Raw genomic sequence first — 25,310 nt, 5'->3', positions numbered from 1 at the left:
CTCCCCTGGAATGGCAGATAACAAATGCTTCGAATCACCTGTGAGACCCTGCATCTTCTAGATTCAATTTCAAAAGACTTAGCCTCTGTGTGCCTCAGTTAACTTTTAAATAAAAACAAGAATACTTTCCTAAAGAATTGTTAGGAATGACACAGGACGAAGAATGTCTGGCAGAATAGTACTTTAGTAGATATGTCCTAAATTATATATTTAATAAGTAAGTAGATACGCGTGTGAAGTATTAAAAAGTTTTCACCTGGCACCCCTCTCCCGCTGGCTGTAGCCGATAGACCACACCCTCCTAATCCGCCATCCCATTCCCTGGCGCTGGAGGAAACAGCGGTTCCTAACGCCTCCCAGCCTCAGCTAAAGCACGTGGGCTCCGCCTCCCCACAACAACAAAAAACCCTGTAGCACCAGCCCCAGCCCCTCTGCGGGCTTGGCTTGATTTTTAAATCCATCCGAAAGGGCCAATCAGAGGCAGCCGTTCGACTACGCGGAAGCCGATTGGCTCATAACCTCTGATAGTGACCAATAGGCTTGGAGCCGAGTTCAGTCTGGGAGGCCGGAAGCGCTCGAATCGGAAACGGGTGGCGGTCGCGGGCAGTTTGAATTGGCCTCTGTGCTCCAGCTCGCCGAGGCTGGACAAGGACTCGCCTTTCAGAAGGGTTGTTTGTCCTTTCCTGCCAGCAAGGTGAGTGTTCTCCTTGGGTCCCAGCTCTGGCGGCGGGCGTGAGGGAGCCGCGGGCCTTGTGCTGGGGGCTCCTGGGCGGCGATCCCTGTGGGATGGCGCTTCTGGGCGCTGAGGCCGCTGTCTCCTCCCACCCGAGGGCCTAGAGAATCGGCCCCGGGCCAGGTTCTTAGGGGTCTCGGCGCCCCTGTGCTCCCGGTGAAAGTGGGCTTGCACTAGTGTCAGGAGACCTTGCTTCGCCCTTTGGGGGAAACATTCCTCTGTACGGAAAGGGACTTGAAGCTCAGTAGGTATTTCACTGGCAGCCTTTCTAGACCTCCTGTTTGAAATGTGGACATCAGTGTTTTGTCGCTTGGAGGAGATGCAAACTTGGGATTTGAGGGTTTTGATCTGGGCAGCGGTTTGGTGTGCCTGTTGTTCGTTGCGAGAGCTTTTCTCTCTTGCCTTCCTTTTATTTTCGCATTTCTTGGACTGCGCCTGTGGACCTGGCTTGCGCTATATATGGGATGAGGACTCAGAAATAAATGACTTTGAGGCCTGTTCCCGAGCTTGGTCTGGAGGCGCAGGCAGAGTTTTCACTTACAGGCTCCGCGGTAGCACTTTCGGCGGGGACTCGGGTTTCTTGGAGATGGGGGATTCTGATAAAGGGAACGTGTGAACCCGGCCTGCAGTGCGTGATGTGCGCGTCACAAAAGAGTTTCTTTGGGGTTCAGTGATTCGGGCATGGAAAGTGTCCTCCACTTGGTTAAGATAGAACATTTTTGGAATGAGCGTAGTCCTGCAAATCCTTTTGGCAGGAACCTTGACATCCTGGGCTTTTCTTCATCACCCCACCCCCTACCCCCTTTGCCCGTTTCATCTTGAGGTTTACATTGTTTTTTTTTTTGTCCTGTTGCCCCAGTGGTTCCATATAGATTGTTGAATGATTGATACCTTAAATCTGTCGAAGTCCCCTGTAATCAAAATTAGCTTGGGTCTGTTGGTTGCTTTAACCATTTATGTTTTGTTGTATCTTAGACTTGGAAATGGAAAAGCATTTAACTGGCCAGTCGTCCTTCTGTTTATTTCCATCGTCTGTATCATCTTTTTAAATTGCTCCTTTTAATATTTTGTTTGCTATGATGTCTTGATGTAATGCCTTCCATGGCTGGCAGAATTGTTTAGGAGTTATAGTGCCTCTGAAGGCACCCCTGAACTCCTGAATGAACTAGCTAGTTTATAATAGATGAGGTTGCCTATTGGGGAAGTGTAAACTGTCTTTGTTGCTGGAGTGGCGTGAGACTCCTTGAAGTAGTTTTTGGGTAGATGGGAATGGGGTTTACGACACTGTGTTCAAAGAATTAAGGGGGAGGGGAGAATGGCAGAGAAAACAACTTTCTAAGGCTTGAAATTATGTGCTTTCGGAGACCCTTGCTTCTCTTTTAATTTTTGGAAAAAAATTATTCGTAGTACTTTCATCAACTAATTTTTTTTTCAACTAATTTTTAATCATGCTGATAAATTTCCTTGATGAAGTCGATTGAAACAAAACACCAAAATGGTTGTGGACTTCACTTAGTAAAAAAACAGATTCTCATCCTCTTGCTAAAATAACTGGAAAATGAATGCTTTTTTTTCTTCCGTTTGAGTTCCAAAGGCTGAGAAGAGAATAATTACCATACTTTTCTCTCAGCTGTTTTAAATTTTCTAAGATATGTCCGAGAAAGAGGTAGGCCATTTCTGTCTTGGTACCATAGGTAGCAATATACAAACAAAAAAGTGTTTTTCAGGAACTAATATAATAGCTAATATGTATGGAAAGCTTATCAGGAGATAGTGTTCCAAAGGTTTAGGGAGTCACCACCATTATTATTCCCAAACCTGGAAACCCGAGCACAGACCTGTTAAATAACATGCCCAAGGCCACACATCTTGTCTATAGCTGAGAAGGAATTTGAATCACTAAGGCTATATACCTGATTCCTGGTCACGGTTGGTCTGGAGAATGACTTAACTGCATTTTGCAGTGATTCTAGTGCTAGTATGGCATTCACACTTTGTTCTTTCATGCACTGACTCAACAAATGATAACCACGTGGGAGGAGGAGGAGGTACCTGTATCATGAGAGACTCTGATGGAGAGAAAATACCAGATTATGATGGATGTCCTCAGGGAAGTCTTCCTGGAGGAAGAGGGACGGAGTATGAGTGGGAATTAATGACGTGAAGAGTAGAAAGATGAGCGTTTGCAAAATAACTTATGTATCTTATTTGTCCTATAAGACCAATTTCCCCAGAAACCTTATAGCAAAATATTCATACCTTGTATAATGAAAACGAACTGACTGGTAGCCTAGTAAGAAGTGAAAAATGAGAAATAAGGAAAACAGAAAGCAAGGTGAAACCAAACGAGCATATTGTGTACTACTTCACAGTCAGAGTTATTGGGAGTCACCTTGCAGAGGGTGGCTAGGTGGAAGCTATACTTTGTTATCTTTTGAAAGAAGTTTTGAAATTTGATTCTTAGAGGTGGTTATGTAGATTAGTTCGATTCTGAGACTGTAAGTTTTCTTTTACCGTGGTAGGATCAACAGTCTGTTTATTCTTTTCAGTTTGTTTATAAATGTTGGGGTCATAAAGAAAGGAGAGCAAAATGAGCTGGGCTTTGGAAGAATGGAAGGAAGGCCTGCCTACAAGAGCTCTTCAGAAGATTCAAGAGCTCGAAGGCCAGCTCGACAAACTGAAGAAAGAAAGGCAGCAGAGGCAGTTCCAGCTCGAGACCCTGGAGGCTGCGCTGCAAAAGCAAAAACAGAAGGTATCACTGAGATGCTGGGTTTTACAACTGTTCACTCATTATTTGGATTAACAGTTTCCTCTTGGTCTTTTTAATTTAGAGAAAAGTGATTTTGCTGTCTGCAGGTGGTTATCCTCCCTCCTCTCCTCTATTGAGTCTTTTTTATTGTGATTACCTTACTTCTGCATTCTCTGTCCTCATTTCTGCTTATGTGCTCGTGTGTAGGGATGCTGAATTCCATTTTCACTTCTGTTAGGGACCATGAATTGGACATCGCTTTTGCATTCTGCACCAACATGGCCAAAAGTCTCTGGCTCTGAATCTGGGGTCAGTATCAGAACACTTTGCAGCCCAAATAGATACTGCTTTTTTTGGGGGGGGGAGGGTGGCTGTGAGGCATGTGGGATCTTAGTTCCCTGACTGGGGATCGAACCTACACTCCCTGCAGTGGAAACTCAGAGTCTTAACCACTGGATCACCAAAGAAGTCTCCTAGATACTGCTTTCTGACAGTGAGCTTTCATTGTGGAGTTCCCAGATCTCTCCAGGACTAGTAAATGGAAACTTAAATAGTACTCTTTCATACTAGAGTAGTAATACAATTGCTGCTTCTAAAATGTTTTTGCTAGTGGGAGAATTTTTCAATTTCTTATACTTACTGGCTTTGGCAGCTGAACTTAAAAATGAGTAGCTAAGAGAGGGTTTATAGGTTAATGTTTTTTAATTCTTGAAAGCATATTAAAGCCTCTCTAGGATCGGTGTGTGTAGACCTAACCAAAGACAGTGTAATACATGACTTTGTAAAACTTTTGTCAATAAACTTCAAAATGAGATCACCTAGGATTTCTCTGTTCATCAAGCATTGACTTCTGGATTATTACAATAATATTTCAGAAAATTAGTCATCAGGATTAGACTCAGATTCACAGATAATGTCTGGTAAGTTCATGAGTAAGTGATGTATTTCCTTTTGAACAATCCCCACTAGGTTGAGAATGAAAAAACAGAGGGTGCAAACCTGAAAAGGGAGAACCAAAGCTTGATGGAAATATGTGAAAATCTGGAGAAGACTAAGCAGAAGATTTCTCATGAACTTCAAGTCAAAGAGTCACAAGTGAATTTCCAAGAAGGTCAACTGAACTCGAGCAAAAAACAAATAGAAAAGCTGGAACAGGAACTTAAAAGGTAACTTTTTGGGGAATAGTATTTATTATGGATATCTTTATATGTATTTATCAGGTGCATCCTTTTCATGGTGTTATTATTACATATTGAAGGTTTTTCCTTTCCAGTGGAATGAACAATGATTTGGGGAAAATTAATTCTCATATGCTTCAGTCATGTTGTTGCAGGCTCAGGGCCGTGTGAATTCATTAAATGGTTGCTGGCTTATTCATTTACTTATTCAATAGATGTTTATTAAGCTGCCTCATGTGCCAAGGTCTGTGTTACTAGCGGGGTGCAATCATAAATACCCAAACTGTCAACAGTGGTTACTGGAAAGATGCAGGGAAGTTGAAACGTGGCTTCTATTGATGGCATGTGTCTTCTCTGTGTGGAAAAGCTGCTGTAGAGAATGAGAACTGGGGAATTCCCAAAGATGGGGAGCAGCGAGAGCGCAGTTAAGATTGGAGGCCAGGAATTTATAGTAGGACCAGTCTGTAGCATTGTATGAGGGTTTTTTTTTCTTCTTTAGCATGTGGGGTATAAATGCTGAGAAGATATCCAAGAGGATTGATTTAGGGTTTGGGGGCAAGGGTGATGGGCTAGAAGACAGTGGAGTAATTGAGGATGTGGAAGAGAGTGAGTGAAGTTGGGTGCCACGGAATCTCAGCTGGAGAGGAGGGAAGTGAAGTCTGCAAGACTTTCCCACCGAGATCCCCATCCGAGAGACCTGTAATGCATAGAGACCTATGCATTACATAATCAGCTCATTGATTTCATTCTCTATGACTGCATCTCTCTTCCTGCCCTGGAAACACGTGGACGGTTGGGGAAGGTGGGGGTGGGGAAATTGGGATTGACATACATACACTACCTTGTATGAAATAGCTAGCTGGTTGGAACCTACTTTACTATAGAGCATAGGGAACTCAGCTCAGTGCTCTGAGAAGACCTATATGGGTTGGGATGGGGGAGTGGGGGTAGGAGGGAGGTCTAAGAGGGAAGGGAATATATCCATATAGCTGATTCACTTTATTATGCAGCAGAAACGAAGCACAACATTGCAAAGCAATTATACTCCAATAAAAAAAATAAAACTGCTTGTCTTATAAAAGGCAACCAATAAAATACTTGTTAAATGGGAAGAAACCCACCAATTTCAATGCCATATTTGACCAATTTTTTTCTTTGACCAATTTTTTAAAAAGTGCTTATTACTATTTTTCCATTTAAAAAAAAGTCCCCAAACAACTAGAGGCATTAATCAAAAAATAAGTTTAGTGGGACTTGAGCACTCCTAGCTTATAAATGGAATCTTCTCATTCTAATAGTGGAAGATTAAAAGCAAAAAAGACTAGCAAATTGCCCCATGTTAATTTCTGTGAATGTTCCCCTAGAAATTTTAAGAATAAGTTTTGTTTTTAAATAACTTTACACTTCCAGAACCAGTTAACACCTTACATAACCAGGGTAAAATGACCAAACAGGAAATTAATGTTAATTCAATACTATTAACTATAGATCTTATTAGAATTTCTCTCATTTTTCCAGTCATGTCCATACACTCATTTTTCCAGGAATGTCCTTTTTCTACTCCAGGATCTGAGCCAGGATTCCATGTTGCATTTAGTGGATGTTTTCTTTTCTCCTTAAGCTGTGATGGTTTTTTGACTTTTGTGACTTTGACATTTTTAAGGAGCACTAGACCCCTTTATTGTAAAATAGAACTCATTTGGATTTGTCTGCTGTTTTTCAACAATGGCAGAGTTGACACTTTGGACTGGATTATTCTTTGTTGTGGAAGGCTGCCCTGTTCACCATAGGATATGTGGAATTTCTGGCCTCCACTCACTAGATACCAGTAGCACTTACCCCATCTCCAAATTTTGACAGTCAGAAATGTCACCAGGCACTGCCAAATGCCCTTTGGGAGGGCAAAGTCATCCTGGAGAGAGAATCACTGGGTCAGATTGAGGCTGTGAATTTTTGGTAAGAGTGTCACAGAACTAGTGACATGCCTTTCTCAGTGCCTCATATCAGAGGGTACATGATTCAGTTTGACTTTTAAACCATCACTTGGTTAGGGTGTTACCTGAATTTCTGGATTGTAAATTACTGTTTTTCCGTTTGTAATTAATAAGTATTTTGATACCAAGAACTTTTTTCCAGGCATAGCTTGCAGTTATCTTAATTCTACCTACAAAGCAAACATATTTGTGAAAGGTAAAACATTTAAAAATTAAGAGTTGATTCTTCATATCTATGAGTTCTGCATCCACAGATTCAACCAACTAGGGTCAAAAATATTTGAAGAAAAAATTCCAGAGAGTTCCAAAAGCAAAAATTAAATTTGCATGCTGACAACTATTAACATAGTATATACATTATATTAGGTATTATAAGTAACCTAGAGGTGATTTAAAATGTGCAGGATGATGTGCATAGGTTATTATGCAAATGCTACCTATGTGATTTAATATGAGAGTTGAACCTTTGCACATTTTAGTATTTAAGGTGAAAGTGCAAGTCGCTCAGTCCTCTCCGACTCTTTGCAACCCCATGGACTATACAGTCCCTGGAATTCTCCAGGCCAGAATACTGGAGTGGGTAGCCTTTCCCTTCAGGGGATCTTTCCAACCCAGGGATCAAGCCCAGGTCTCCCGCATTGCAGGTGGATTCTTTACCAGCTGAGACACATGGGAAGCCCTTTAGTATTTAAGAGGGTCCTAGACCCAACCTTCTGCAGGTACCAAGGGTTGATTGTCTGCTTGTCTTTTTATGAGGATGATAGCTTAGGTACATAGCCATCTTTTTCTAATTTTGTTTTCTATCCGTGTGGTAAGGTGGCTATTAAGTTGCAATGTTAGAATGATAAATAAATGTCTTTTGTTCTTTGTTTTCCTAAACTTTATCTTTGTTTGGCTTGTTCATCACTGTATTCCTAGCACCTGGCAATTGCAAGTCCTCGAATACTTGTTGAATGAATAAATGAAAGAAGCATTTGTTTTGGAAAGCAGGTGCTTGGGAAATAGGAAGTTCACTTCAGTATGCTGGAATAATTATTTCTTTGAAAAGAACATTTTGGGTGCCAATGTTAGAAATATTGATGTTAATAATTTAGACAGAAACATTCATATTTTAACATTTGAGGAAGAGATGCTTGGGTAAATTAAACCTAGTAGAAAAGAGCTTAATTTAGTACATTTTTTTTTTAGTGGTGATAGTTTGTGTTTTTTTTCCCTAGGAGACAGGCGATACAAAGGTTTATAAAAATAACAGCAGGGTATATTTTTATATAATATTTAAAATTAATAAACTTTTTCAAATGAAAAGATAGGGAAAAGGGGATAAGATGTGAATTTGAGAGGGAAAAGAAACACCAATTTCGCAAGTTCCTTCAAAATTTCTCTCTGGAGTCACCAACCTTTTACCCCTTGGGAAGTCTATAGACCTGCAGTGTCCAATATGGTCACCACTGGCTACATGTGGCCATGGGACACTTGAAATGTGGTTAATGTAAATGGAGGTGTGCTGGAAATAGGCAGTGAACTCCAAATTCTGAAGATTTAGTACAAAAACATGTAAAATACCTTATTAATGATTTTTGCATTGATGGTACGTTGAAATGATAATATCAAAAATATTGAGTGAAATATTAAGATTGAATTCATTTATTTCTTGTTATTATTTTTACACTAATAGAACATTTTTGTTGGAGAGGTGTTATCTATTATGAATTTGAAGGTGATTTGATTTGCTGAATAACCATTTTCAGCTCATACATTACTTCCTTCTCGGATTGAATTTAGATCCGGGAGGAGCTAGCGCACTGAGGCCCTTCCTTTATTCCTTTCTTCCCTTCCTGCTTTGATTAATGTGTCCTTGGCAGAGAGAATGGTGCCCATCATTAGCAATTGTACGAGGAGCTTCATTTTATTTCTTGTGTTAAGGGAAAACCAGAGACACTGGGCAAGCTGCAAGAATTGCGTTCTCTTGAAGGGTGTTAGAACTTAAATGGTAAGGATACTGGACACACGTACAGTTCAGGTTCTCTGCATCCTCAGGTTCTACACCTAACGATATGAAGGGCTGACGGTACTACTGCTAATTCTACATAAGGGACTTGAGCATCCTGGATATTTGTCATCTCCAGGGGTCTTGGAACCAATGCTCCACACATACTGAGAATGATTGTGTTTAGCTCACTTTCTTCATTTCTTTGGGACAGTTTCCTGCCAGTATCTTTTCTACATGCATGAAGTTACTTGATTTTTATATGTGCATTTAAAAAATGTCATAAAAGGCATAGTATGTATATCAAGGCTATGTTTTTATTTATTTAAATTTTCTACTTATTTAATTTTTAACTGGAGTATAATTGCTTTATAATACTGTGGTAGTTTCTGCTGAACAACAGTGTGAATCAGCCGTAAGTATACATATATGCTGACCCTCTTAAGCCTCCCTCCCAGCCCTGTAGGTCATCACGGAGCGCTAAGCGAGTTCCCTGTGGTATAGAGCAGCTTCCCGCTAGCTATGTATCTTATACGTGGTAGTGTATATATATCAATACTACTCTCTTCATTCACCAACCCTGTCCTTCCTCCTCTGTCCACAAGTCCATTCTCTACATCTCTGTTTCTGCCTGGCAAATAGGTTCATCAGTACCATTTTTCTAGATTCCTTATATATGTGTTAATATATGATACTTGTTTTATTCTTTCTGGCATACTTCACTCTCTTGTGACAGACTCTGGGTTCATCCATATCACTACAGATGACCCAATTTCTTTCCCTTTTGTGGCTGAGTAATACTTGTATATTTGTACATCTTTTTTATCCGTTCATTTGTCTGTGGACATTTAGGCTGATTCCCTGAACTGGCTGTTGTAACTAGTGCCGCAGTGAATGATTGGGGTTGTCGTTGTTCAGTCACTAGGTTGTGTCTGACTCTTCTGCGACCCCCATGGACTGTAGCCTGCCAGGCTCCTCTGTCCATGGGATTTCCCAGGCAAAAAAGACTGGATTGGGTAGCCATTCCCTTCTCCAGGGGATCCTCCCAACCCAGGGATTGAACCCATGTCTCTTGGATTGCAGGCGGATTCTTTACTCCTGAGCCACTGGTGAAGCCCTAACATGGGGTACATGTGTCTTTTTGAATTATGGTTTTCTCAAGGTATATGCCCAGTAGTGGGGTTGCTGGGTCATATGGTAGCTTTTAGTTTTTTAAGGAACCTCAGTACTGTTCTCTACAGTGGTTGTATCAATTTACATTCCACCAACAGTGCAGGAGGGTTTTCTTTTTTCCACATCCTCTACAGCATTTATTGTTTGTAGATTTTTTGATGATGGCTGGTCTGACCTGTGTGAGGGGATAACCTGACTGTAGTTTGATCTGCATTTCTCTAATAAGGAGTGATGTTGAGAATCTTTTCATGTTGGCCATCTATCTGTCTCTTTTGGAGAAATGTCTGTTTAGATCTTCCATTTTTTGATTTTTTTTTTTTTTCATTTTTTGATATTTTAAAAAAATAATTTTTACTTTTATATTTATTTTTGGGTGTGTTGGGTCTTTGTTGCCACGCCGGCTTTTTTCCAGCTGCGATGAGCAGGGGCCCTCTCTTGTGGGGCACAGACTCTAGGGCACGCGGGCTTCGGTAGCTGCAGCTCCCGGGCTCTAGAGCACAGGCTTAGTAGTTGTGGGGCATGGGCTTAGTTGCTCCACAGCACGTGGGATCTTCCTGGATCAGGGATCGAACCCATGTCTCCTACATTGGCAGGTGAATTCTTTACCACTGAGCCACCAGGAAAGCCCTGCTGTTGTTGTTTTATACTGAACTCCATGAGCTGCTTGTATATTTTGGAGATTAATCTTTAGTCAGTTGCTTCACTTGCAAGTATTTTCTCCCATTCTGAGGGTTGTCTTTTCATCATCTTGTTTATGGTTTCCTTGGCTGCGCAAAAGCTTTTAAGTTTAATTAGGTCCCATTTGTTTATTTTTCTTTTTATCTTCATTTCTCTAAAAGGTAGGTCAAAAGGATCTTGCCAAAGTCTATATTATTAATATAATGACAATATTATATGTAATGTTATCTAGTTTCAAGATTTGAGCCCCTGCTTCAATGATAGCAATGTCCTCCTGTGTTTAAGTTCTGGGGTTTTTTTTTTTTTTGGTTGCACTGTGTCTTTCTTTGGCCTAGAATATAAAATTTGGTTGGAATGTGTCCCAACTCTCCCAACTCTCCTTTGCTATGATAGTGGTTATTATAGATCTTCACTATAGCCTTTATTACATTGTAATTGGCTGGCTTGTATTTCTGTTTTCTGAGTTCCTTTGGAGACAAAGGACTGTCTCGCAAGTTAGTTCTTATGAAGTGTCTGTTGGACAAATGCAGTGGTAGGAATTCTTAGAGGGTGGGTATTTTTGTCAGTTTGTTGCTCTCTGGGAATGTATGGTGTTGGTGTTCTGCAGCTGTGACTGGTGTGGCATCCTCTCGGGTCGTTTTCTCACAGGTGTAAATCTGAACTTGAAAGAAGCCAGCAAGCTGCACAATCTGCGGATGTCTCTCTGAATTCATGCCTTACACCACAAAAAATTTTTGCAACTCCGCTCACACCAAGCCAGTATTGTAGCGGTAAGGATTCTTTTCCCTTTGTATAAATAGCTCTTTTGTTGAGATTTTTAATTCTGCCCAAGAAATGAAATCATTCAACCTTGAATTCAGCTTCTAATTTAAGCATTAAAAACAACAACAAAAAGCAGCCATTAGTTACATATATATTTGTGTATCTGTTGAAATATGTTGCGCCATCAGTCAGCCTTTAAGCTTTTCCCTTTATGCGTCTATGGTATTTTTTTTTTTTTTTTATTCTATGGTATTTTTTTAAATAATTCAGTTTTGGAATATTCAAAATGCCTGTGTTTCCATGCATTTTGATATTTGAGTAATTTGATCAGTATCGGTTGCCTTAACCAAAATATTCTTTCTATCTGATGTACAAAGATACGCATTTCTAGACTATCATAATGATTCTTTGCAAAATCAGTGATCAAACTGAAACTGTATCTCATTGTCTGTGTTTAGGTTCCAAATATGAAGATCTAAAAGAAAAGTATAATAAAGAAGTTGAAGAACGACAAAGATTAGAGGCAGAGGTAAAAGCCTTGCAGGCAAAGGTAAGTTAATTATGGGCCTTTTAATGGAGTATGCAATTGAAGAAGTACTTTGCTATAAGTAGGATGGAGCAAGGATAGAAAAATCTGCTCTACATAGGGCTGACCCGTTTTTCTTACACCGAGAAAACAGACTTCCTGGCTCATTGGTTATGATATTTTTAAGTTTAAAAATAGGTAAGTGTGGAGTACAATGGATTGGGCAGATGACTTTATCCCTAAATATCAAATAGGCCGCAAATTCCCTAGAAACTGTGGAAACATACTTGTTTCTCTGTTAAGATCTTATATGATAAAGAATATGTTTGGAGAGGGTGGGACCAGAGTTATTCCTGGCTGACTTTGGCACCTGGAGGCAAATGCTTCCTATTCAGACCTTCTGATGGAATTTGGTGATTGCTACCAGGGATGAGAGGTTTGGGGATCATTATTAATGAAATGTTTATTTCAGGTGAGAAGGTTGTCAACATAACCTCTCTAGTTCTTTTAAATATGTAGCTGACAAGGGATTTAAACTCCAATTTGGTAGGGGAGAAAAAGGCTGAGAGAGGTGGGTGAAAGATTTGCTTAACATCAATAAAATAAACAAAATGCATGTTTTGGGAACCCCAGCTTTTAGTTACAGGACTGACCCTGAAAATACCTGGTGTCTGTAGAATATACCTTTCTCATTTCTGCTCACATGGTATTATTCGTTTTCTTTTTTTTTTTAAATTCCAAGAAAAAAAAATTCCAGTTTGGTACTGAATGGCACAGTCCCACTCAGCATATGAACTTGGTGAGATGGCCCAACTTAGCAGACAGGTTAAGGCTGAATGTATAAGTAGATGCCTTATAGAGGATCAAAAAGTACCTGTTCGAGTTTTAGCAATTTTAATTTTTTTTAAGCCTTTAACCCTTGTTTTGAGATCACCAGAGTTTTGGTACATAGCAAAGGCATTGCTTTTCAACATGAATAAAAATGAAACCATAAACTTCTGATTGTCTTGGAAATATCATTTGCTTTGTTACCCATTTCACATTGGTATCAATTCTGGCCCCGACATCTGTTGCCAGAGTTATTTTGTGGAGGACTGTGAGTCTCCAAAAACATTAAACCTCTCCCCGTGGTGAGAAAAGCCCTTGCTATAAAAAATTTAACTCGGCTACTGTAGCTGCAACTTGATGTTTGTTAGAATGGAGATAGAGAGAAGAACAAAAAGGATTCTAAACAGCAGAAAATCCACAAATGTGTTTTATATAATACAAAATGCCTCTTAGGACATTTTTTGGGGGGAAACAGTATGGTGGAACATGAGATTCTTGTAAGAGTTCTTTGGTTAGTAATGAATTTTGAGTCTCTGTGTTCAAAGCTATAGGGGGAAGTGACCAAGGGTGGGCAAAGGAAAACCATATTTCAGAATTCAAAATGGCAGTGAGTACTCACATGTGTTTTTATGAAGTTTATGAGGGATACAGGATAAATACAAAAGCTGAGCCCAGTTAAAATAGATTGAACCTCAGCTGGTGCTGGCTTTACCCTTCAGTGCTAAGTCTGACCGTTAGAACATTTCACTGGATAATGGGACTCAGTGGTTCCCCTGACTTGATGAATGTTCTTTTCTGGTACACAGTGGAAGTGCTATTAAATACCTTCTTGGCATATCTTTATGTTCTATTTGAAAATAAGTACGTAGTCTTTTTAAACATTTTGATTGTAGTGTAGCTGATTTACAGTCTCGTATTAGTTTCAGGTGTACGGCAAGGTGATTCAGTTTTATATATATAAATGTATATACACACACACACATACTTTTTCATATTCTTTTCTGTTATAGTTTATTGCAAGATATTGAATATAGTTCCCTGTGTGTAAGATCTTGTTTATCTATATTATATGTAGTAGTCTTTCCCCCACCACCACTTTCCTCTTTCATAAGCATGTTTATGTCTATGAGTCTAGTATGTAGTCTTAAATATTGTGACTTCTAAAGGGCTCTAAAGAGCTTCTGTTTTTACAGAAAGCAAGCCAGGCTATTCCCCAAAGCACGATGAATCACCGGGACATCGCCCGACATCAGGCTTCTTCATCTGTGTTCTCATGGCAACAAGAAAAAACCCCAAGCCGTCTTTCATCCAGCACTCTAAAAACTCCAGTTAGGAGAGATTTCTCTGCATCTCATTTTTCTGGGGAACACGAAGTGACTCCGAGTAGATCAACTTTGCAAATAGGGAAAACAGATACTAATAGCAGTTTCTGTGATAATTCTAGCAATTCTCATCTTTTGGATCAGTTAAAAGCACAGAACCAAGGTAACTTCTTGGGTTAAATTTTCCTGAGATAATTTCAGACATGACTCCAGACACTTTTAATCCTAGAAAGTGGTACTGTGTTTTGTTAGACCCATCCTTGGTCAACATCCCAGCCTGGTGATAAGAAATAGTGTCTTTGGGATAATGAAAAAAGCTATCACCATTTGGAAAGATATCTTTATTTTACTAAAAAGCTGGTGCCGTGAAGACTTTAAAAGTAGGGTGAGTGGCTTTGACTTTCCGAAGCAGGGAGAAGCGGTCACTGTTGACATTCCCCGCGCTTCTCACCTGGCTCCTTGTGTGGCCCGTGAACAAGCTGGTTTTGGCCAGAGGTGTGGCATGTGTCTGCAGAACGGCTTTCCTGTGTGCTGCCAGGCTGTCCATATGGGGGCAAACCTGTAACCTTGGCTGCCGCACCGCGCTGCTGCTGACGGCCAAGGGTGCCAGGTGGTGTTTTGGAATCTGCTCTGCAGACTATGATAATTTCCAGTGCTGTGATAGATTGAAAATCACCATCAGCATGCACTGGTGAGAGCTATCACACGGCCAGTGCCTTTGGAACCAATATTGTGTATATGCAGGGAGAAAAAAAATGAAAAAAAATTATTGTTAATTTTGGCAGTAGAGGGGGTTCACACTGTCTTGCTCTTTACTGGCAGTAAAGCCACTAGAGAATATAGGAGGGTGAATTTTTCACTGCTTAGCACTCATTTGCATTGATATGGGTACAAAACAAATATTTGTGGGTATATAAAACCAAGTGGTAATTTTAACACAGGGTATTATATGTGATACACTTTTTGCAGTTTTCTTCATGATTTTAGAAAAGCATTCCTCCCTGCCACAAGTTTACTGTGAAAACATAAAAATTTTCTTCTGCTTTTTATAGGATTTTTGAATAAAAATAACAATAAAGACTAAATATTGAAATTAAATCCAATTAAAATAGTTTCTTTGTTTAATGTGAATTGATTTATATTTGACTCACCAAAGATTTCAGAGTGTAGTAGCAGTGATACATTCTGAGTTTAGTTGTAAATTTGTTTGTGAAAAATACATGTTAATTGAAGTGTGGGTTTTGTTTGTGATTTAAGAACTAAGGAGCAAGATTACCGAGTTTGAACTACGTCTGCAAGGACAGGAAAAAGAAATGAGAGGCCAAGTGAATAAACTTCAAGAACTCCAACTCCAACTGGAGAAAGCAAAAGTGGAATTAAATGAAAAAGAGAAAGTTTTGAACAAAAGCCGGGATGAACTGGTGAGAACAACTTCACAATATGACCAGGCATCAACCAAGGTACTCAACTTTTCACGAGTTATTGAAAAATCTGCATTTTTTTCATACAATTATTTGGAAAGAGTATGCTTAGACTTGTCAAATAAATATTAGTAATGAACCTTATTAATGTATGCTAGGCAGTATTGATTGCAGTTGAACAGTAAGTTCTTTTAGAATTTGATACATCTGGGTCAAACCTGGACTGCACAGTTTTTAGCTGAGGGACTTCACAAGTCGCTGATGTCTTTGACACCTCAGAGGGTGGTGAAGAGTAAACGTGCATACAGCATCTGACAGGTGCCTGATACGTAGAAGAGGCACGTAAAGTCACGGAGCTTTGAAAGAGGTTTAGGACATGTGACAGAGTTGAATTGATCTACTCATGGAAACCAGTATATACCCTTCTGCCATTTAACCTTTTTTCAGGTTTTTTATTTTGTATTGGAGTCTAGCTGATAGCAGTGTTGTGATGGTTTTAGGTGGACAGCAAAGGGACTCAGCATACATATACACACATCCATTCTCCCCAGACTCCGCTCCCCCCCAGGCTGCCACATGTCATTGAGTAGAGTTCCCTGGGCCGTACGTTACGTCCTTGTTGGTTATCCATGTTCAGTGTAGCAGTGTGTACATGTCCATCGAAACTTCCTAACTATCCCTTCACCCATCCTTCCCCCCAGCAACTATTAGTTTATTCTCTAAATCTGTGAATCTGTTTCTGGATTCAATTTGAGTCATTTACTGACTCATTTGACAAATACTTACTGACAGTCTGCTGTATGTCAGGTACTGTTCTAGACCCGAGGTGCGGCGGTAGCAGTGAGTAAATAGACACACAGCGCTGCCCTCGTGGAGCTTCATCCTAATGGGGGTGTGACGTCGATGTGCCAGGCACATCGATAGTGCGCTATATGGAGACAAGTGTAGAGAAAATGAATTGATTTTATATATTTCTGAATTTTATTTACTAATAATTTGTTAAGGATTCTTGTGTCTATATTTATGAGGGATGTTGGTCAGCTGTTTTCTCTTTTTGTACTGTCTTTGTCTGGTATTTGTATCAGAGGTAGTTCTAGCTTCATAAAATAAATTGGGAAGTGTTCCCTCCTCTTCTGATTTTTTGGGAGATATTGTGTAGAATTGATGTTATTTCTTCTTTATAACATTTGGTAGAATTCTCTGTGAAACTATCTGGGCCTGAAGATTTCTTTTTGGGAGTTTTAAAATTACAAATTCAATAATGACAACCATTAAAATTATTTATTTCACATTGGATGAGGTGGGTTAGTTTGTGATTTTAGAGTAACTTTCATCTAAATTGTCAAATTTATGTATGTGGGGTTCATAGTTATTTCCTTATTCTTTTGATGACTATAGATCAGGCTTATTTCCTGTTCATTTCTGATATTTGTGTCTTTTGTTTTTCTCTTTGTCAATATTGCTAGGAGTTTTGTCAGCTTTATGGCTCTTTTATTGATCTTACCAAAAGAGTCAGCTCTTTAATTCATTGATTTTCTCTATTATTTCCTGTTTTCAGTTTCAGTGATTTTTTTTTGCTTTTGTTTTCTCCCCTCGGTTATTTTCTTCTGCTTGCTTTGAGTTTATTTTGCTCTTCTTTTTCTAGGTTGTTGAGGTGGGGCACTTAGTTTAGTGACTGGAGACTTCTCTTCTTTTCTAACGCAGACGTTTAATGCTGTGAATTTCCCTTCCCATACTACTTTAACTGTGCCCTTCAAACTTGGATACGTCTCATGGATTATTCAGAAATTTAGTTTCCAAGTATTTGGAGATTTTTCTTTTTGTTATTGATTTATTGTTTGACTCCATTGCTGTCAGAGAACATATTTTATGATTTCAGTTCTTTTAGATTTCTTGGGGTTTGTTTTATCGTCTAGGATATGGTCTGTCTTAGTATATATTTCACAGGCACTTGGGGAAAAAATGTATATTCTGTTGTTGAGAGCAATATTCTAAAAGTGTCATTAGCTCCTGTTGATTAATGTTCTTTGTTGAATTTCTCTTTATCTTTTCTGATTTCCTGTCTAATTGCTTCTAGCAATTGTTGAGGGAAGGGTATTGCAGTCTCCCATAATTGTCTATTTCTCCTTTCAGTTTTATAAATTTTTGCTTCACTTATCTTGCAGTTCTGTAGTTTGGTCCATACACATTTAGGATTGTTATGTCTTCTTTTGGATTGACCTTTATCATGTAATATCCCTTAGTGTCTCTGATAATTTTTTTTTTCCCCATTCTGAAGTCTACTTTATCTGGTAGTAATATAACCTCTCCAGCTTTCCTTTGGTTAAAGTGTCATGATGTATTTCTTTCTGTCTTTTTACTTTCAGCCTATCTATACTGTTAAGTTAAAAAATATGACCTTACTATGAATTAAAAAAACAGCCTAATGTTAGTTTTGTGTAGACAGCACATAGTTGGGTCACATTTTTTAATCTCTTTTAGAAACACTATCTCTCTATTAATTAGTGTTTTAAGACCATTTATAGTCAATGTAATTATTGATATATCATGACTTAAGTTTTACATCTTATTTTTTATTTCTTTCATTTCTCATTTGGCTGTTTTCATTTTTTCTGCCTTCCCATAGGTTTACTTGAACACTTTTTAGAATTTCATTTTGAATTATCAATAGTTTGAGTATATTTCTTTGTAGGGCTTTTATGATTGTTCTAGCAATGGCAACCCACTCCAGTACTCTTGCCTGGAAAATCCCACGGACGGAGGACACTGGTAGGCTGCAGTCTATGGGGTCGCGAAGAGTCGGACACGACTGAGTGACTTCACTTTCCACTTTCATGCATTGGAGAAGGAAATGGCAACCCACTCCAGTGTTCTTGCCTGGAGAATCCCAGGGACGGTGGAGCCTGGTGGGCTGCCGTCTCTGGGGTCGCACAGAATCAGACACGACTGAAGCGACTTAGCAGCAGCAGCAGATAATGTATGTATACATACAATTTATCAGTTTATTGGTGTTGTCATTCTATCAACTCTAATAAATTATTGAAAGTTTACTTCTCTTTTTGTCCTTTTACCATCCCCTATTTATAGTATAATTTTCTTGAGCATTTTTTATATATACATTTAGAACCACATCAGGTAGTGTTACACTTTTTGCTTTATTTGTGAAACATAATTTAGAAAACTGAAGAAGAAAAGGAAAACCTATTGTATATACATTTATTGTATATAGAAATATTCTTATTTTTCTTCCAAATTTCCTTCTTTCTTCATTTCCTTTCTTTTAAAAGAACATCCTTTAACCATTCTTTTAGTGTAGTAACAAATCCTCTAAATTTTCTTTTGTCTGGGAATGTCTTTATTCTTGGAAGATATTTCAGCAGGGTATAGGATTCTGGGTTAACAGTTTTTTCTTTCAGTACTATTATGCTTTTCCTCGGGTCCCAAAGTTTCTTGTTAATCTTCCTTCTTTCTTTTCAGAACTTTCTTATGTTTGTTTTAATAAAATATGTGGGTTTTGGATTGTTGTTGAAATGTTCATCTTTTCCATCTTCCTGGAGTTGGTAGTCCTGGTTCATTTTTAGAATTTCCTCTAGTGCAGTGGTTTCCACGGAAAAATTCTCAACAACTATGGATTAGATATATGATGAAACATGATCTCCCTTGATCTGTATATTTACTCTCTTTGTGCAGTATGGGTTTGTAATTTGATTTTCTAAGTTAGACTTGGATTCAAGCCCTGGTTCTATTGCATCCCAATTGTGTTACTTTGGAGCTGTTTAATTAACTTCTGAGCTTCAGTTGCCTAATCAATAAAATGTTAGTAATAATGCCTTTCTCATAGGATTGCTATAAAGTTTGTGATGATTTTTCTCAAGGCTTTAGCATAGTGCCTGGCATATGATGAACTTATAATAGTCGTTATTGTTATATCAAGTTCCTAGTCAATGTAGTTCATTTTCATTTTCATTTCTGCCAACTCAGGCTTCTTTTGTATGAGCATTATACTTTCCTTTCATATGTTGAGGGCTTCCCTGGTGACTCAGATAGTAAAGAATCTGCCTGCAGTGCAGGAAATCCAAGTTCAATCCCTGGATCTGGAAGATCTCCCGGAGAAGGGAATGCCTACCCACTCCAGAATTCTTACCTGGAGAATTCCATGGACAGACGAGCCTGGCGGTCTACAGTCTATGGGGTCGCAAAGATACTGAGCATCTGACTTTTACATATTGCTTTGTTGGTTTTGGTGTGACAGGATCACCAGATCCTTCTCTCTAGCATATATCATGAGGTCACTTACCAGATCATGAATTAAAATTTTTGAATAGGACAGTGCTGAGAACATAGCTTTTGCTCTCTTTCTATTAGAGACTTCCCTCCAGGTTCTTAAGACTCATTTATTCAGTGCTTTCTGGATTCCATTTTTTTCTCATAAACTATAAACCCACCTAAATGAAAATTCAGTCTATTTTTGTCCATCTTATCTCTAAAGATAGTATGACCTTGTCCAATATGTTGCTGAAATCAAATTATTCTTTGCTTATGCTATTCCCTGATCTACCTTTAGAATTACGTATTAAATAAAATGGAGCTAATTTAGCCAAAGTCAACCACGTGCTTCAGTAAATATATGCTATTTCTAGTATGCTTCTTTTCCAAGTATTTACACACCATGTGGGATGCAAGGTTTGAACTCATGTAGAAACAGAGTGTTGGGGCTGGGCAGCAAATTTGGGCTTCATATTTTATGGCTAAAAACTCAGGCCCAGACCCTGAGTCTCTAGGGTCTCTATATACGTACTGTTATATACTCTCTATATACATACTGTTAAAGGACTAGAGCCCTGAACCCTTATTTAGAGTATTATGGAGCATTCATGATACCTAGTGGCCAGGTACTTGTATTGTATATGGATGGTGCATCATAAATACCAACATTTAAAAAAATCTAAATATAAATTACTCCCAAAGTCTTTTTTTTTAAACCAACTCTTTGTACAATAATAAGAAAGGATCATTGATTCTGAGATCTTGTGGGTTGCAGTTTGAGGGAGTGCCAGCAGAGGGTGCCAAGGATTCATTCATTGATTCTGCCGTGCATGGGTTTTTCCCCACCCTGAGAATTGTCAACATTTTAGACCATCATTTAGGCAGTGATTTTTGTCTTAGTTGCTTACTGCTGTATCCCCAGTGCCTAGCATGGAGCTTGACATATTTGCTGAGTTCATATTTATTATTGTTAGAAATAATTTTCTTTCATACTCTTTCTTATGATAGTGAAGTCGCTCAGTCGTGTCCGACTCTTTGTGACCCCGTGGACTGTAGCCCACCAGGCTCCTCTGTCCATGGGGGTCTCCAGGCAAGAATGCTGGAGTGGGTTGCCACTTCCTAAAATTCAAGAACAATAAGGATAATGACAGAGGTATCTTAATGTTCAAAGCAGTGAATTAGTTCGAATTACTGGCTCAATATTTTACTTTTTAAATTCAGAATCTTGAAAGTTCTGATATTTGCAAGATCAGACCAGCTTTATCTTTTCATCTATGGTTAGTTAATCATTGGTGTCAGGTCTTATGAGAAATTTTACATAGTGTTTTCTTTTCCTCTTTGTTAAATTTCTAATAGTTCTAAATGGGTCTATAATGAGTCTCAGAAATATATTAGTGGAGAGATTTGCCACACTGGGGTACATTTCTTTTGGACCAGGAATTCTCCCCCAGCAATGTGAGTTGTTCTTGTTCTTTCCTGGGAATTTAGAGTTGTTTTGTAGGGCAGGTCTAGGATTTGAACATCACAGGGAAGAATTAGAGGAATGAGTTTTAACACTTTGAAGATTTAATTTTAAAGAGCATCCTAAATTTCAATGTAGTTCATGTTTTGAAAATTATTTTAAAGATAACTAGCTATCTATAAAAAAAATGAAATAATGCCGTTTGCAGCAACATGGACGAACCTAGAGATTAGAAGTAAGTCAAAGGCAAATATCACATATCATTTATATATGGAATCTAAGAAAATCATACAAATGAATCTATTTACAAAACAGAAAGATCACAGACATAGGAAACAAATATATGGTTACTAAAGGGGAAAGTGGGGAGAGGGGTAAATTGGGGATTTGGGTTTAACAGATACACACTACTATATATAAAATGGATAAATAATACAGCACAGGGAACTATATTCAATATCTTATAGTAATCTATAATGGAAAAGAATCTGAAAAAGAATATGTGTGTGAGTGCATGTGTGTGTAGTTGAATCACTTTGCTCTATAGCTGAAATTTAACACAACACTGTAAATCAACTATAGTTCAATTTAAAAAAAAGATAACTGGCTATGTAAAAAGGCAAATGAGTATTCTTTGTGTTGCCTTTGGCAGCTTGGTTAAAAACTCATTGTGATACTCTCTGGAGTGCTGTGAACTTCTAAACATTTAACATAGTGGGAGCATTGTGGAAAGATGCATATTAATATTTAAAATTTCACACAAAATCTGTTATGCTTGAAACAGACTACGTATGAGGATAATAGATACCCTCTGGTTATTTTGCCGCCTCTAATTCACACAGGTAGACATCACCATGTTTTAACCTCTCATTTCTGTACGACAAAATGTTAGGTGGCTGACTACTCAGACACACTGATTACTTTTATGGCACAACTTATGAAGAGTTTAGTTAAATAGCCTAATGCAGGTTTACAGCCTTGCTGATATTTCCCAAATATAAATTTACGTGTGCTGAAATAGTTGTAGTAGTTTTGGTATTTGGCTAATTGTTTTAGCCCCAACTTTGTATGATATAAAAAAGTCAAAATACAATGTTAAACTTGAGCCAGATCGTGGGACTAATTTTTCTAAAGTTCAGAATGTTTGCTTCTTTCCAAGAATAATTTTTGTTTTGTATTGAACGTCTTAATTTGTTGTTAGTGTACTGCTTTGGAACAAAAACTGAAAAAATTGACTGAAGATTTGAGTTGTCAGCGTCAAAATGCAGAAAGTGCCAGATGTTCTCTGGAACAGAAAATCAAGGAAAAAGAAAAAGAATTCCAAGAGGTAAGGTAAACGGATTCATGAGGAGTTTGTCCAGAAGACTCTTGTGGTCATTTCCTAGTTTGATCATTTGAAAAGAAGAGTGTCTGTCATCATTTGGGATGTTCCACTAGAGGGGAAATGCTGTGTGTGGAAAAGGTTACTATACTTTCCTTCATACTTTTCCATCTTTCACTTTTTGATTGGAGAAGGGCTTTAGAATTTTTTTTAATCTGTTTTCTGATTTGTTTGAAATTTGATACCAAGTAGAAAAGGATCGTATTTCTTATTTCAAACACTCTGTGTTGTAAGGGAAATTATATTACATTCTACAGCTGTTTGGTTTTTTGTTTTTTGGTTTTCTTTTTTTCACTTTTTTACAAGTTTTATTTGTTTTTTAAATTTTTGGCCATACCCTGTGGTATGTGGAATATTCTCCAACCAGTGATTGAATCTACACCTAATCCACATTGGAAGGTGGAATCTTAACCACTGGTCTGCAGGGGAAGTCCTTCCAGCTGCTTTTAAAGTTTGTGAGTTGCCAAATACATTAAAAAGGTGATTAATGTCTAGGGGGAAGAAGTTGGCAGACAAGTTAGGGCTGAAGATGCACTTGAATAAATCTTGGTATCAGTTTCAGGTGAGTTAGCCTGGAAGTAGGTCTGTAGTCTTTCAGTGAGAGTTACTGGAATTGTTAATCTGGGGTCCCTGTGTGGTTATCAAAGGTAATTGGTGGCATCTGCTTACTCTTATTCTCAATGGTCAGTGGTGTATGGTGTTTGATGTTTTAAGCCCCATTTTTGAGTCTGTTGATTTCTCAGTGGGGTTGTGATCGGTTGGCTCTCAGCTCTACCCTTTTGTCTCTGGGTACCTCAGAACAGAGGTGATTCATTTAAGATGGGGATGAGGTGCCAGCGGGCCAGTTTCCACGTGTTCTCCTGGTGGAGTGCTTCGTCCTCCGCTCAGAGACCGGGATCTGATGCCCGGGACCGGTGCTAGGGCTGCCTGTGTCGGTCATCAAGTAGATGCCGACTGGCTCCATGCTCTCCTGTTCTTTCAGAAGAGCAGTGCCTGGAGGATGTCTGGGTCTCGCCCTGGGCTCTCCCTTGTTAACGAGTTGGATGCATTTGTCTTTCACTTTTTAGGAGCTCTCCCGTCAGCAGCGTTCCTTCCAGACCCTGGACCAGGAGTGCACTCAGATGAAAGCCAAGCTCACCCAGGAGCTACAGCAAGCTAAGAACACACACAACATCCTGCAGGCTGAACTGGATAAAGTAGGGTGCTAACTTACGTCTCCCTCCTCTGTAACCTCCTCTCCCACGTTTTATTTTTTTATATTTTTTTCCCCCGCGTTTTAAAATAACGGGTCATTTCTGTACCACAGTAGAAATAGGATTCCTTTAAAGGAAAAAAACTTTCTTCACTTTCTTTAGTTATTAAAGTGGAGAGCAAACTGAATCTCTCTGGGTCTAGGTGTTCTCATTTAGAGAAAGGGGACGCGGAGTGGGGATCTCAGATCTGAGGGTCTGTGGGCGTCTCTGATATTCCGGTGGTTCTTGGTCATGCCACCACACGGGAGCTCTCCTAAGTGAGTATGCCCCCAGTCAAAGTGCTGAAAATTATAATTTACTCTTTTAACACCCACTGCACAAATGATTTCATCCAGATTTATGGCTTTCTGAATCTTCCATGTGATGATGACACCCATGTTTAAATCTCCAGCCTGGGTGTCTGGTCTGAACTTCAGACTTGGGGTGTGCATCCGATATTCCCACTAACGTGTCTAACAGGCATTTCACACTTAACGTGCTGTCACTGGAACTCCAGCTTTTTGCAGACTTGTTCTTTGCTTTGTCTTCCTTGTCCCAGTAAAGAGCAATTCCATTCTTCACATTGCTTCGGTCAAAACCTTCCCGTCGTCTTCAACTCCTCTTTGCTCTCATATGTCAAAGTAATCCCTTAAAACTCTGCTGACTGTGCCTTTATTTATTCACACACACACACACACTTGAGTGTATTTGTGTATATCTACGCATATGTGTATTTGCATGCACTTGTATATATGTGCTCTAATATACATTATCTCTCACCTGGGTTTCTGTACTAGCAGAATCCTCCTGTGCCAGGATAAATTTTTATGAATTATTTACTGGCTGTCCTCCAAGATTAAAAAAACAATAAACATTTACAGATGTATAATTGTTTTTTTTTCTTGCTTGTTTTAATTTTTGTTAAAAAAGGAAAACTGTCTGAGCTTTGTCCTTGTCAGATGTTTTGTAGTTTATTTATTTTCCCTACTGATGGGTATTGAGGTTTGTATAGTACCATTGGTAGTATCACTGGGCAGGTAAACGTGTGGGGCTGATGTTTCTGTAGGACAGTTTCCTGCATGTGACATTGATGGCCTCTAGGGCATATATCTTCTCACGTGTGACAGGGTGCTTCCAAGCTGCCCTCAGGAAAGTTGTAGCAGTTTACCTGACACCAGGTATGAGGCCTCTTACCTTCATCCTGCTAGTAGCGGACAGTCCTGATTTTAAAAATTTTGCCAAAGAGTGAAAAATGTTATTATTGTTTTAATTCACACTTTCTTGATTACCACTGAGGTTATTTCTTTCACAGGGTGACTTGCCATTTATATCTTTTGTATAAAATTTCTGTTTCTGTCTTTTGCTCATTTTTAAATGGGCTTGCTTTTTTGTACATTGAATCATAGATATGCTTTATGTGTTGTATTTTGGGAATATCATTTTTATTCTGTTGTATTTATTGCAAATGTGTACTCTCAGTTTGTTTTCCCATCTTTTGCTGTTGTTGTTTCTCATTTTTTTTTTTTAAACAAATTTTAGTTGTTTATTACTATTTAGTTGTTTTATTTCTTGTGGTTAACTTCTTTCTTTCGTGGTTTCCTCCCCAAGCCCAGCCTTA

At 38.8% G+C, this 25,310-nt stretch overlaps 1 protein-coding gene across 1 annotated transcript in view; it reads left to right on the top strand.

The window, feature by feature from the left end:
* The first annotated feature begins 561 nt into the window (after nucleotides 1-561).
* The window catches only part of CENPF (centromere protein F), a 62,097-nt gene continuing 37,348 nt past the window's right edge, over nucleotides 562-25,310 (top strand). The window contains exons 1-9 of the mRNA XM_043923436.1: nucleotides 562-694; nucleotides 3,283-3,485; nucleotides 4,452-4,648; nucleotides 11,141-11,262; nucleotides 11,713-11,804; nucleotides 13,802-14,093; nucleotides 15,188-15,390; nucleotides 22,281-22,406; nucleotides 23,528-23,656. Of these exons, the coding sequence (XP_043779371.1) occupies nucleotides 3,324-3,485; nucleotides 4,452-4,648; nucleotides 11,141-11,262; nucleotides 11,713-11,804; nucleotides 13,802-14,093; nucleotides 15,188-15,390; nucleotides 22,281-22,406; nucleotides 23,528-23,656 (1,323 nt within the window). The 5' untranslated portion in view covers nucleotides 562-694; nucleotides 3,283-3,323. The remainder of the gene's footprint in view (nucleotides 695-3,282; nucleotides 3,486-4,451; nucleotides 4,649-11,140; nucleotides 11,263-11,712; nucleotides 11,805-13,801; nucleotides 14,094-15,187; nucleotides 15,391-22,280; nucleotides 22,407-23,527; nucleotides 23,657-25,310) is intronic.

This window comes from Cervus elaphus, chromosome 14 (genome assembly GCF_910594005.1).
Source record: "Cervus elaphus chromosome 14, mCerEla1.1, whole genome shotgun sequence".
In the NCBI taxonomy this organism is placed as follows: domain Eukaryota; kingdom Metazoa; phylum Chordata; class Mammalia; order Artiodactyla; family Cervidae; genus Cervus; species Cervus elaphus.
Note: the sequence above shows the minus strand (reverse complement) of the source record. Positions and strands in the feature narration are given on the sequence as shown.